The sequence below is a fragment of the Colius striatus genome, chromosome 4 (genome assembly GCF_028858725.1).
Source record: "Colius striatus isolate bColStr4 chromosome 4, bColStr4.1.hap1, whole genome shotgun sequence".
NCBI classification, from domain to species: domain Eukaryota; kingdom Metazoa; phylum Chordata; class Aves; order Coliiformes; family Coliidae; genus Colius; species Colius striatus.
Genome location: NC_084762.1, coordinates 47,833,467 through 47,847,986, shown reverse-complemented (window position 1 = coordinate 47,847,986; position 14,520 = coordinate 47,833,467). Strand labels below are relative to the sequence as shown.

Below are 14,520 nucleotides of genomic sequence, written 5' to 3'. Positions count from 1 at the left end.
ATTTAAATCCTCCTGAGAAAAGAATCCTACCTGATGCACCAGAAGTTCAGCCACTTCCACATGATTATTGAGAGCTGCCAGATGCAAGGCAGTGTAACCATCATCTTTTTTCTCGTCAACAATCCATGGTCGCGGTAACTTGGACAGCAACACACGCATTGCACTGAAATGAACATGCAGAGATGGCACAAATGCAACTATAATGTATTTGTTGAACAACAACGGGACAACAGTAAAACAGTATTCATTCTCAAAATTATAAAGTAGTACAAGCTAAAATAAGTACTTTTTCAAAAACACAAAGTGAGTGAAGAGCTATACTGACAGTTCCAAAGCAAAATCATTTCATGGTCAGTTCCCTCTAGTTCAAGCATACAAACCATATAATACCCAAAATAGTATGTGGGATGTGGTTTTTTTTTTTCCAGAAGAATGTTATCTAGCTGTAAAAGTTACCTTCAAAAACAGCATTCACACAAATTCTGAAACAGAGACAACACAACCGTTCTCCCTTAAAATCCTTATAGCATTCTTTACTTCATTATTTAGTAAGCAAGTTCCACTACACTAGATTTCTCCAAAATCATCACTTTATAAACTGATGCCATGGGCTGCAGCAGTTAAGACTTTCAATTGAGATAAAAATGGAGCAAGATCTCTTAGGCATAGACAAGATAAATGCTGAAGTGGTAAATAAATATTAGTGGAATACTTTCATAATAGATAGTGCCTGAGTATAACAGACATCACAGTGTCTAGAGTACTCCCCACCACTTCTGTATGTGTTTACCAAGATGCCTATCAAAGGAACGGGATTTATTACCTTACATCTCAAGCTCAAGGGTAGGGGAAAAGCAACTGAGTTATTGGACTATTAAAGCAGACTTAAATCCATGAAGTCCAAAGACTGCAGTGTTAAGGGTATTGATAACACAACACTAGATAATTGCTCCATCTCGTATTCTCTGAGAAGTACACTTTTCTTAAAGTGTAAAAGTGTCTTCACTCAGCTTTTGGAACAGGTAAGTAACCAAACTTGATTCCCTTATTGTCTTTATAAACAGTACATGCATCTCCCTTATGACAGTTCCTGAGAGACAAACAAAACCAGAAAGTGCTATAATTTTGTGCCAGGAAACCTCTTCTGTCATCTGATCTTTCCCTATTCTTGAAGCAACACAGGAGAAAATACAGCTTCCTCATAAAATTCAAATTTCAAAATCCAAGTAATACTAGCTAATGCAAGTGGAACCACCCAGTCACAAAGAAGATATTGAAACTGAATTAAATAGTTCTTCATTAACCATCTGGTATCGAAAAATGTATGATCCCAATAAGTCTCAGAAGTATCCTCACAAAATGAGCAGTTCAGTTTTTGCTTAAAAATATTCTCAAGAGACAGCAATAAGATTATTGCACTGTCAAGCAATAACTGAGCTCCTAATTCATTCCAATATTAAACATTCACAGTGCATAAGTAGTACTTACTCTTAAGGTCTCTTTTAGAGTAAGTCATTGAGTTTGACACATGACAAACAAACAAAAAGCTGTGGTTCTGGGGAGAGCTCACTACAATAAGCTCTCCTAAAAAGCAGAAATGAGAGTCCATGAGGTAGGCTACTGTACAAGTAAAAAAATGCACTTCATCCTATACACTGCTTGGACACTATCTGAACAGACTCCTGCTACTGCAGTGACTATGCAACATAAGTCTTATTCTCACACCACACCATCCTGCCGCAGTGTAATAGTCACTTTTTTTCCCCAGATTCGGAGGACCTGAAGGAACCACAAATAAGCAACTGCATCCTCAGGCTGCAGGATCCCAGAGGCTCATAGAAGACCCATAACCAACTGCAGGTGTGGAGTACCCACAGCTAGACTGCCCTGTAGGTTTGTCCTCTGCAGAGTGGACATTAGCATTTGGCCAGTCTTTTTACATTTCGTTATAATGTCAGTTTTCTTGAGGGAAGCAAGTAAATATGAAGCCATTCTCAATCTCTTTGGATTTTTTGTTTTCTGGCAGGACTAAGCTTCTCACTTCCTCACAGTCCAAATCACTTGTAACACAACAAGATAAGACAACAACACTTAACAGATTGTACATCCCTTATTGCGAATCATTGCTCAGCTTCTATTCATAACACCTTCTACAACTCTGCCACATTCTAGGAAAAAAAAGACTTGAATATTTGGAAAAAAAAAAATCCCACACCATCATTAATTCTTTGAGAGATTGACTTAGGATAACTTTCCAAATTTAAGGATATAATAGAGTAAGATAAGCTACAAAAGCTTTGTGAAATGTGGCAAACTAAAGAAATATTAATTGCATTGATGAAAATAATTTATTTTGCAATGAAATGACATATCATCAAATCTAGGATACAAATATGTCTCTGGTTTGCAACATCAGAACTGTCAGGCTGCTGCCTCACAGAGTCTGGAACCCTGGGGTTTGCATCACACCTAGGACTGCACCTGGGCACACCACCAGCAGCTCTTCAGAAAGCTAAGCTGATACAGAGCATGCCTCAGGAACATAGGATATCATCAGCAAAACAAGCCTGTCTACTTTCTACAGTGGCTTCCCACAGAGTATCATATCACATAAGCTCTTATCTTCACCAGCCAGGCTCAGTGCTTATACAGACACTATAAAGCTCTAGAGTAATGTGCATCATCTAAATAGCACAACAAATATTACCTGAAAATTCCTCAGGACTGACAGAAGCGATATGACCACTGTGAGCAAACAGTAAAAGCTGGGGCAACAATAACCTAAGAAAAAACCCAAGGTCAAGAAGTTGTTTTTTGTTGTTGTTTTCTTACAACCACACCTAAAACTTGAAGAAGCTATGGGAAGACACCAACAAGCAATTGTAACAGGCTTGTCTCCAAAGTATCTCTAGTCATTAAACAGAGAACTGTCCCGACCTACTCAGATAATTTTATTTCTCGTTCTTCAGTAAGGAAATAAGGAAGTTGCCAACTCCAAAGATAAGTAAGATATAAAGTACATTCACACGATTTTAGCAGATACATTGACAAATGGGTATACTTCAGAATATAATTCTTTTAACACCTCTCAGATTTTAAAAAAAAGGTAAGAAATTAATTGACAATATTTTGTATGCGATCAAAAAAATCACTCATCTATTTGCAAGAGCATTATCCTTACCAGTCTCTCTTTCAAATCAAAACAAACAGGTTCTACATGTAATAGATTTTTATCGCACTTTTCACAGCATCAGAGGGCCAGTAACTACTCCTCAGTCACTTCTGCCTATGTAAGAGAGAGACCACATCTCTCTCTTACAGACTGTGCTAAATTACTGGACAATAGGATGAAAGGTCAGTTTTATGGAAATGACACCTTAAAATTCTGCAAGATGTTAATATGCCATGAAGAGCAAATTATTTTATGATGCTTGGTTGCTGCATCCTCCTTCTCAATTAGTTGAGAGGTAGTTTCTTTCAATGCACAAGATCCTGTTTCTTCATACCGCAGTCTTCCTTCCTACAGCTATCCTATTTTGCAGGATTTTCTAGACCTGCTGCCAAAATTTTGACAGCTAAGTGGCTACCATTCAGAACAGCACTCACTGGAACAGGCAGGCATCGTATCATAAAAAGTCATATTAGTGAATTAATGTTGCACGTCAATTACACGGTAATTCTTGATTCTCTTTTCCACACAAAGCATTAAAGAAGAAGCCAAGCTGTAATGCTCCATTTTCAAGGCCACAGTGTAGATGTGGTCCTGAAAACTTGCTTCCCTCTTATACATATGAAAACAGACCATAGATTGTTTTCTCTGTAACTATATTGAAAAGATTAAGAAATCAGCAAAACTAATGGCAACTACAGCCACGAAACCAGCCAAAGAAAACTCCTCAGACTATCATCATCAGGATATTCAACTATGCGGACAACACGGCTGAGTAGCTTCAAAGATTATATTAATAAAGATGCTTAAAAGCCTTATGAAAACACTGGAATTATGTCACAGCTATGCTATTTAAAGATTATTACTAATGAAAAAATATTAACAACAGATAAGTTTTGGCATTTGTTGGTCTGCAGTATTTCCGACTAGTAGGAAGCTGACAAAGATTTTGGCCCTTTTTCAGCTGGATGATCTTTTGTAAGTTCTTAAATTTTCTAGATGGGACAACTGAAGAAATGTCAGTGAAAATTTTTGAAGAAGTTGTCTGTAAAGCTTTGAAAGGGATAAGGAAACAGTTATTTCATATGAACTAAACACCTGCTCAGTCAAAAAGGTAACAGGAAAGCACACAAGTCTATAGGGGGCTGAGATCAAGGCATCTGTTGCTTTCTCTCAGCTGTTGAAGATACAGTGACTTATAAAGTCCACCATAATTCACATAATTCATCCTCATATAGCAACAGTCCAAGCTTTATAACTTAGAAGCGATTTGGTAGAAGGAACATCCATTTATACTGTATTTCATTTAATGTGAGAGGTAGAAGAATGACAGCAAATGCTGCAGCTGATCGCACCTTTAATTTGATCTTGCCACATGACTTTTTTGGCCGGTTGGGTTTTTGTTTGGGTGTTTTGAGAGTCTGGAACCACGGCTTAACATATATATGATTATATCAAATGATAAATAATAGCAGAATGCAATTTCAACAGCATGAATTTTATATTTACAACATAAAATGCATTGCACATCTGAGCAATACATTATTCTAAACAATTCCTTATTAGCCACAGTTGTTTCAACACCAGTTATCAATATTAGACATAACTATGACCAAAAGTTTTATCATATGGTATATTATTCCTTATCAACCTACATATAAAATCTTTTTATGTGGTATTTTACTTGTAGATTTTTTTTTTACAGGTGCTCATCAGCATTACCTGAGAAAGCTGTATACAAAAATTATCTGAAAAAAACCCTACAACACAAAGTACTTGTAGCAAGATGAAGCTAGCATCTCATTGTATAGGAAAGATTCCTGATTTAGCACGTTTAACTGCAAAGGCATCCTTTCACCCTATTTTTCACCTTAAAAAAATATATAACAAGAAACTAGAGAAGATTCTCTGCTATCAATTACAATTAGACTGCAGAATTACTTAAATAGGGAAGGCCAGGATTTATGGGATGGTGGTAGGGTGGTTTTGTTTGTTTGGCCTTTTGAGGTTTGTTTGGCTTTTTTTAAGGAACAGATACTTAGGCATAAAAAAATTGTGAGGCTACTTCACAATCATCATAAACACATTTAACTTAAATGGCTACTGAAAGACAATCTCACTTTTCCCTGCACTTCAGTTCCTGCATTATGTTGGCTCTACAGACATATCACTGTCTAGCAAGTGAAGCAATCTGCCAGACTCTTGATTTGGCAAGTTTGCTTTCAGACAGATCAATGAGATAATCCAACTTCCTCTGTGACTTCACAATCACTAGAAGTAATAGGAATAAGAAAATGATGAAGCTAGAGTTGCAAGAAGGGCAGACTGCCTTTTCCAGAAGCATAGTCTTAGATCATCATAAACTTACCAGGAATCATATCTCTAGGGGTTGTAATGATCCAATGCACTCTTTACTACAAGTTCCTCTACTCCCCTGCCATTCTCTTCCCTCAGGTCAGCTTTCTACTGGCTCAATGTGACATGGTTTCATAATAGAAGATATTTTACAGCAATCCTGGATTGAGGTATTCCCCCTCCACCGAAACAGAGCTCACCTTGTTTGCTTATTCCCACCCCTGGGTCAGCTAAACATGTTCACCTGTTTCCTGCTAAGTCCTCAACAGTTGAAGGAACAGATCAGATGTAAAGACAGTTTCCACTGCAAAATTTTACTTTAAGGCTATGTAGTCTGACAGGTATCTTACAACAAAATAGATAAAAGACTACTAATCCCATTTTTATCCTCTGACTGCCATCTTTGCTCAAAAAAAAAAAAAAAACACCAAAACCTCAAAGCCCAAAACTGCTGCCAACACAACATTTTAAAAGTTACCCCTTTCTGTTGGACTATTTCTCATACAGAATAGTACTCTGAGCCTGCTCACTGTGAAGTCAAAGAAATATTTGTACCAACATAGTGCAAGAAGTAACACAGGAGCAGGACAATGCTATTTTTGGCAACGATGTGATCTTAAGTGCACGTCAGCACACAATCCCAAGCCAAATCAAGTTCCCCAATGTGCTTCACAGCACATTCATTGTGCAGTACGGGGACTTATGCTGGAAGAAGGAAGTTTTCCTCAGGAACAAGTAACAACAAATAGATTAATGTCTTAGACTAGTCTTACTCAGCATGCTGTATCTTGAAAATAGAGTTTAGTATTTCATATCTGACTGATAGGTCCATTGGCACAAGTTTAAACTGGCAGGCTGTTTCCTCCTTCTTGTCTTCAGTTTTTCAAGTATCTCTTGGTATTTGAAAAATCTATTTCAACATTTCTGTGAGACCACAGAAACGAGGTAAATAAATTTACGTGACATTGATAAAAACATATTCAGTATTAGCCTAGGCCTTATGTGACAATTTTGTCTTCAGCGTGTGATTATGAAATTGAAGAAATTTTAAAATGGTCTTCTACCAGTAAGCTACAGGGTAACAGAAGTTACAGAGTAAGCAAAGGACACAAAGTCAACACAAAAAAAGAGAAAAGAAAGAAAGTGTAAATCCAAGAGTGTTCCATTCCGGACTCCGCAATTCACCCTCTACCCTACAGTAATGAACTTTCATATATTAGTACCTACTAATCACATTAATATTACTGAGATGCTTTTTCATTTAACAAGCTTTAATTAATTTTAGATTGAGAGATTTTCAGCTTTTTCACTTCTTGCTCTTGAGCAACAAAGCATTTTGTCTGAAAACTACAGGGAAAGTCTTGAAGTATTTGGGTTCCTTAGCACTGTACTTAAATGGCTAAATTTCAGTTTCTTTATTCTGTCCTGAAGAAAACACTGCATATCCCCCTTATAAATAAGAAGGTTCCCTTTTCATATTTCGAATGTGTAGTTATAGGTCAATCATTTGACACCAGATATGACCGCACTGCTCACTTGATTTTTTTTTTTTTTGGTACTCTTTTCTTCCAAAACATTTGAGATGTTTTCAAGGAACAGTAGTCCCTAACAGCACCTACATGTTGTGGCTTTCTGAAGTTACTTCATGTATTACAAACAAAATACTCCTGAGTTATTAAACTCAACAGTATGGAATTGTACGGACTTACTAATGAATGGCTTTTCAAATAATTTCTAAACTGAATATGGCAACGTGGGGTCACAAATCGGTACCGACTCAAAATACTGGTCATAATTTGCAGTCGAAAACTTTAAAAAAAGGATGTTTTTAAACCGCCTGCGACCTCAGGTTATTCGGCATGTTGTCGCCCCTGGCATTTTTCGCTGATCAAAAAAGCAAGTTACACAACTACGTGTCGCTGCCCCGCAGCCTAGCGACTGCTCTCTGTCTGCGCGGAGGCCGCGCCTCGCTATTAGCAGGGCTGCCTTCGCCCTCCCAAACCCCCGCCCCGCTCCCCTACACCTCCACCTTCCCCCCCCCCCGCCCCTCTCCGACGTTTCTAAGTATAGTGCCAACCTCAGCAGGGTTTACTAGTGGCAACGCAGGCTCAGTGCAAACCTGGGAAATCTAACTGGCAAGCCGAGAGCGCGCTTTATTTGGCAGTGCTAAAATAACCCAGGGACAAATGGCCGGGCGGCGGTGGCAGTGCAGGCTGCACAATCAATAGGCAGAGCGGCGGATAGCGGCTCCCTCCGCCGCCGGATCGACAATCGACAGCTGAGAGACTATTTTTTGCAATGGTTGACTAAATATGGTCAGGGAAGAGAGAGGCACAAGAGAGCCTGTTTGCCTGGGAGTGCATGTTTCAAATGCTTAGCTGCCTATAAAGCCGTAACAGTTTTGCTGGTGCCCTCTAAGTGGGAAATACGGTCAGTGTCTTCTGTAGTGTGCGTGTGGAAGCCCTGACCTCACTAGCAGACTTGACCTCTGAAGATGGAAAGTAGCTTCAACACAGACCTGCCTACAGTTAAGCCTGGAAACATAACCTCGAGCAAGAAAAGATGCAGTGCAATATCTAAGGAACTAGAAGAAACCAATATTTTCTGGGGGAGGGGGGAGACGATCGTGCTTTTTTTGTGTGTGTCTTTTTTTCTTTTTTCTCTTTTTTTTTTTTTTTGGAAGCGACTCCAACTTTTGGGGGCTTGGTTTTGGTTTTTTTTGTTGGGTTTTTATTTTTCTTTGTGATGGTGATTATTTTCATCTGACAGTGGGCTAAGTTCAGCTTTCCTTGGCTTCCTAGCATCTATCCTTGGAGTCTTTTAACTCTCAGTCCAGCAGACATAAGGTATAATTTCTATACAACATCATCCATATTTTAGCATTCCAAGAAAAAGGCAGCAGGTGCCAATTAGGCACCCGGCTTGATGTTTTGGGGTGGTTTTTTTCTCCTTTTTAAGTTTTATCTGTTTAAGGTGGTGAGGTACTGTGTGCACCGACATTCGCCCCCCCCTTTGCCTCCCCCTCCCATGTAAAGAAGAGCTGATTCAGCGAATAGAGTGAGAGCGCACTCAGGATGAGATGGCTGCTGCTGATGTGTCTCTAGGTCATTACCTCTCTTCCAACTGCAAATGCTGCATGATACTAAGCTTACAGGTAACAGAACATCAGGAGACCTGCATTATTCTGCACGTTTAAAGGATGTCTATGACTTTCTGCATGTATATCTTAATTACTAGATTGTTTTTTAACTAATTGTTATATTAATACCTCTACTCTGGGAACAGCTTAATTTCGAGTATGTTAAAGTATCAAGCATTTGTAGTGTAAAGAACAGGTTGAAAGAAAACATTAGTCCAAATTTCATAGCAAATAAAAAAACCCAACTTGCTTAGTATGCAGAATTCTTTTTCAAGAAGATAAACTCAAAAATTGCAATGCCATTCATTAACTGGTTGTTCATTTCAGTGAAATATATTCTCATCTTCCTATGCACAACTAAAAAAATTACCAACTTTAAAAAGAAAATCTAATAAACAATGTGGTAGTGTGATATCAAGTTCTCAAGTAGGTCTAAGCAAAATTTTCAAGGTGCTTTCTCTCAGATGTACATGAAAAACAACCTACTTAAAAACTAGAATGTGACTGCTGTGATTCTAATGCTGCATTGCTGTTTCTCCTTGTAGTACTGTGCTAGCTACTGCTACACTCTGATTTGCTCTCTATCAGCTGCACTAGGTTTTTGTCATGAGCTGCAGAAATTCTTACTTCCCTTGCTCTCAGCTTCCCTTACGATATTACATTTACTAATTGCTAAGCTTATTTCAAATTTACCTTTTAATGCTGCAAAGACAGAGCTTACTCTCTACTGTAACTCAAATCAACTCCTGAAATACAAATGAAGTACACCATAATCGTTATCTGACAGCCCCTTAGAAGTCAAATCTGTGCTGTACATCAAATATTTGAACTGCCATTCCAAACCAAGGTGCACAGAGTCTGATAAAATAGAGTTAAACTTGGCTTTTGTTTCTTTGAGGGTCTGGGAGTTTTTTAGTTGTCAAGTATTTCACATGTGAACAAGAATTTGACTGAAGCAGGTGAGTTCCAATTTTGAAAAACGAGAAAAGCTGCTCACAGAAGTGTTGAATAAGTATTAGCTTTCACATGTGACCTTTGGCCTAACAATCCAAATCCTGTCAAAGCAGTTAGAAGTTGTTTTCTTAATTCAATGTCATCATCTTTATGGCAAGCAGGGTCACCAATGGCATGTGCTGTTGATTTTTGGCTTTTTTTTTTAAATTGCTCTGAACTACAGCAGAAATGTGTATAAACCTGCAAAGAGCTTACAGAATAGTAGATAGGATACAAAAAGCATGGAAGTGGGACTGGGGAAGGTATGAAAATAAGTTTCTAGCTGACAGACAAGTCTGTATTTCCCTCCAGGATACTAGACGCAAACAGAACACCAGCATGGAAATCTGCTAGAAGACCTGGGAGGAAGTTCAAATCTTTACAGTGGAATACAAGTATGAATTCTGAGAAACCACGTTGCAGAGCTACCAGCGATTCAACTCTCCACTCAAATGTGGTCACTCAAAATGAGCAGCAAGAGGCTGCAAAAATCTGGAAAAGCACTTCAAATGTCCATGTCATCCCAGAACAATGAATTATAACCAGCTTTAAGTCACTGCAGGTAAATTGTATTGCAAAGTTCAGTTAGAACAGTAAGTTTATTTTTTTAACATCAGTGAATCATAACATTGTTCTTCCAAAGAACTGTCAGCCTGAGTTTTACCTAATTACGGCAACAGAAAGCAGCAAAATACTTACAGGTTCATCTGACAGGCAGTCAAGCAACTCTGTGTGTACCTGCTCAGAGTACATACTTCTTTATGTACCCATATGAACATACAATGCTATGGAATGTAAAGAAGTATGTATTTTTGGCAGGCAGGGAACGACTAGTAAGAGGAAACTAAACAGGTGTTGGAAGAAACAGGTTTTCCTCTTGTTTGAATGACATTTGTGTGACAAATTAGCTACCTAAGGGTCAGATGGTATTGCCAAAATAACTCATCCTTGTTAGTAACAAATCACAAAATATCAAATTAAACGTTTGTAAAAGTAGGCAGGAAGAACTGTTGCGCCTCATAAGCAGAACAGTTAGTTGTAAACAAAGAAATCAAAACAAGGCTCGAAATGAACCCTTGAAATGTAGCCATTAAGACTGCAGCATAGCTGCAAAACTTATCATTACCAGTACCTCTCACTCAGTAGATCCTAATCTTACATGCCAGATTATCAAAACATTTCATTAAAAACAAGCCCCTGATCTATTAAATCACAGCTAGTTCTGTGTGCTTCAGATAGCAGTATTTAAGTTGACATCTACCACAGACTATTTAATCTACAGGTTGCAACTATATCATAAGTAGAAACAGCTAAGAAATTAAGGCTGTGATTTAGAGAACAGGACAGCTAAAATAATTGAGTATGAAAACTTCTGCAACTTAATATATGAGACTTAAGTTAGAATTGTCTCCAAATCAGCACTTATTATGCTCACTGAGCTCTTCAATACAAAATGCAGTGTCAGGTTTATGCACAGAACGTGACAACACAGAGATTTCTAGGCCACAGTTGCAGATTAAAGCTATTGACAAATTCCTAAATAAAAACAGAAATGACAAATACAGCCTAAAAGGTAAGTTATCTTAAATATTCATTTCTAAATAAAGTGAAATTTGGATTTTTAATAAATTCAAGTAAATTGGCCATGAAAACATGACTTTGAAACATCCAGAAAACTCTAAGAACTATATGAGAAGTAGTCTTGCAACAGTTGCAAGTTCTAAAAATGGCTATTAATTAAAATATACTAGTGCATACCATTCCTAAGTAAAGACATTCAACATCAAATTCCGGAACAGGTCAAAACATTAGGAAAGACTGCCTGGTTAACCCATCCAGCCATTTCTATACATGACAGCAACCCTCTAAAAGCAGTTATTAAACAGGATACATCAATGAGAAGTAGGCATATTTGGTCTGGATTAAAGATCCTAACTATATGCCTGTGTCTCCTGAACTGTCTGGGAAGAAGAGGAAAAAAACCCACAAACATGAGAAAAATAAAAAAAGGCAATGCATAATTTTCAGATGGAGAATCTTATTTTTAAATACATAATTCTCAAATAGCTAACACTATACATAGCCTGCTATTTTTATTGCCTGAAACTACAGAACAACATATATACAAGAAGAGACATTATCTTATCAGAAGCATTCTCTTAAATATTAATTTTTCTTTTAAAGCTATTTCTTACAAGCATATATTTTGGCAGGAACACTACAGTATCTTAACATCTAAATTAAAACCTGCTTTATAGTGTGAAACAAATCAAATTGTAGTAGCTTTTCTAAATGGAGCAATGCTACTGAACTCAATCGAGCTCACAGAAGCAATTTGGTATTACCAGCAGCTTTACAGAGGGGTTAATTGCTAAGCATTTACTTCTTTTCCTGAAGAGTTCCTGCCCTCGAATCCACTAATTGATTTGGCTTCCACTACATAATGAGACCAACTTTTTAACAGCTTAAATTTATTTTGAAAGGTTTTTGATAGCAATTCATCACGTCGTTTTCTTTCTTGTTCTTTATATAACACTGCAATGCTATTCCGAAACAAAATGACAGTTTGGAGTGATACAAAAGTTAAAATTATATGTTGATATTGCTTCCTGCTAGTTCATGTTAGCATATCTCTAAGAATACATATCCAGTCACTCTAAAATGTCACATCCATCACTTAGATCAGCTGTTCACTTTTAACTGAGCACACGTTGAACTTTGGGCATCTGCTGACACAGTTGTAACTCAAACATTTCAACTGTGTGAGTGACAGGGATAACAGATGCTGACATTATCAAATGCTACACGGCTTTTTTTTCCATGGCCATTTTTTGTCCCGATATGGCCAGTACATGAAATGGTATTGCTATCCAAAAGTGCACTTGAGCAGCTGTATCTGTAAAACAGTTCCTGTATAACTAGTAAAAATAGAAGCTAACTTTATAGCCATCTTAATGCTTAAAGTCCAAGTGACACACCTGCTATGCTTCTATTAGGATACATAGTGTTGAGAAAATATTTACATAAATCAGACTATGCAACAAATGGATGTAGACTATACTGGCATAGTCATTACTAGTGAATGGCTTTAACTAAGGTTGCCCTCTACTTCCCACTGCAGCTAAAGCTCAAAAAGAATTCAGCATACAACATAGAAAAGCTACATGAGCATGTGCAAATGTATTAAGGACCTTAATTTAGATGAAATCAGACGCAAGCCCATATAATTCTTAAAAGCTGTATTTTTCTAGCATTAAACAAGTTTACATAGACTATCAGTGTAAAAAAGACAATCTATTCTGATATATTATATAATCATTCCTAAAAACTTAATACTAACCAGAGATATAGCAATGGAATTAGAAGCACTTGACATTTATATTTGTGCTAACCACTACAGCATTAAAGCAGCTGCAAAAGGGAATCTGCCAGAAAAGAAATGACGGGGAAGGGTAGGAGGGAAACTGAAACTTTCCCTGGTCAAGTTTAATGCAGAGGCAAGGGAGCCCTACGTGAGTAGGAATTGTAAGACGACAGTTTTTGGTCACTACTCTAGAATTTCGTTGCTGCAGACAGAAAAAGAAAGTTAAAACTGTAACTATAATTTGACTTGAGACTTATCCAAAAAGCCTCAAGGAAATACTCGAGGAACGAACAAACCTGGATCCTGTACAGGCCTTTCTGGTATAAAGCATTCCATTTTGCTGTCTCCAAATTGGTGACAGAATTTAAATTTGTGTTGAGTAGGAACAAAACATGTAACAGAAGAAAACCATATGCTCTTTGTAAACTGTTCATGTACTTAAAAATATATTACTAATTTTAACTTGCCTGCACTCCAATGCTTTGCTAAAGCTGGTAAAATGGAACCAAATCACCTCTTCAATGGATTTGGTCCCCTTCAACCAGCTGTAGCTATGCATTGATCACTACAGGATTTCTCATATTTTTAAAACCGGACATTAAGCTCAGTGTTATTATGCAGCTTCTTTGCAGTTGGGTTCAATTATTCTAGGTAGCTTGGAGATGGAAGTAACAGGGAGCATAGCAAGTTCTGTACTCCAAAATTTCAAGATTTTATTTGTAAATAAACAGCTACTGGTGTTTAAGATTCTGTGTACATCCACTGAAAATTCATCTCTTACAGCATTTATAAAGAAGATAGGTAAACAGTGAAATAAACACATTTTTCCAATGATTTATTGTCTCATGTATTTTTCCTCTACTATGTTGCCCTTTGTAACAGAACTGACTTTTGTACTGCCCTTTGTAAAGAAAAAAAAAACGAAAAACCAACTGATCAAAAAACAGCAACCACAAACAGTATTGGCAGTGGAGGGACAGTCTGCTTTCTGGATACCTCACTTTCCAAACCCCCTTTCTTTTTTGACTGCACAAGGAGGGAAACTCAACAGGGCAGAAACTGTATTTGCCATCCTGCACATCTTGGGCATACTATTTACAGATAATAAACTTGTTAGGCCTCAACAGGTACAGGTTAATCTGCCATCTAATTATAAGTCTGCTCATGAAGAATATTTTCTTTCTCAGGGTCAATTTGAACAGAAGTCTTTTTTCCAATCATTTTCTGACACAATACTTTAGTAAGAGGTTTCAGGAGCATGCTTTTTTTTTGCATTGACTTTCAACCAACCTTCAGCCTATACTTATGTTTGGGAACTGCGAATACAAAAGCGAAAGATCCCTTCTACTGGTTTGGAAAAATAATTGTACAACTCTCTGATTACCTCACAACTTGTCTCTGAGAATGACAATACAGCAGGAAGGTTGCCAAAACAGTCATTAACACTAATTGCAAGTGAGAAACGCCACCTCTTAAAATACATGGCTAAAGAGAGTTAAA

The 14,520-nt window shown here is 37.5% G+C and overlaps 1 protein-coding gene across 4 annotated transcripts in view; it reads right to left on the bottom strand.

Moving 5' to 3' along the window:
• The window catches only part of MIB1 (MIB E3 ubiquitin protein ligase 1), an 82,172-nt gene that overhangs the window by 25,155 nt on the left and 42,497 nt on the right, over window positions 1-14,520 (bottom strand). For all 4 annotated transcript variants that reach the window (XM_061995452.1, XM_061995453.1, XM_061995454.1 and 1 more), the window contains one exon: window positions 31-163. In XM_061995452.1, the coding sequence (XP_061851436.1) occupies window positions 31-163 (133 nt within the window). The remainder of the gene's footprint in view (window positions 1-30; window positions 164-14,520) is intronic.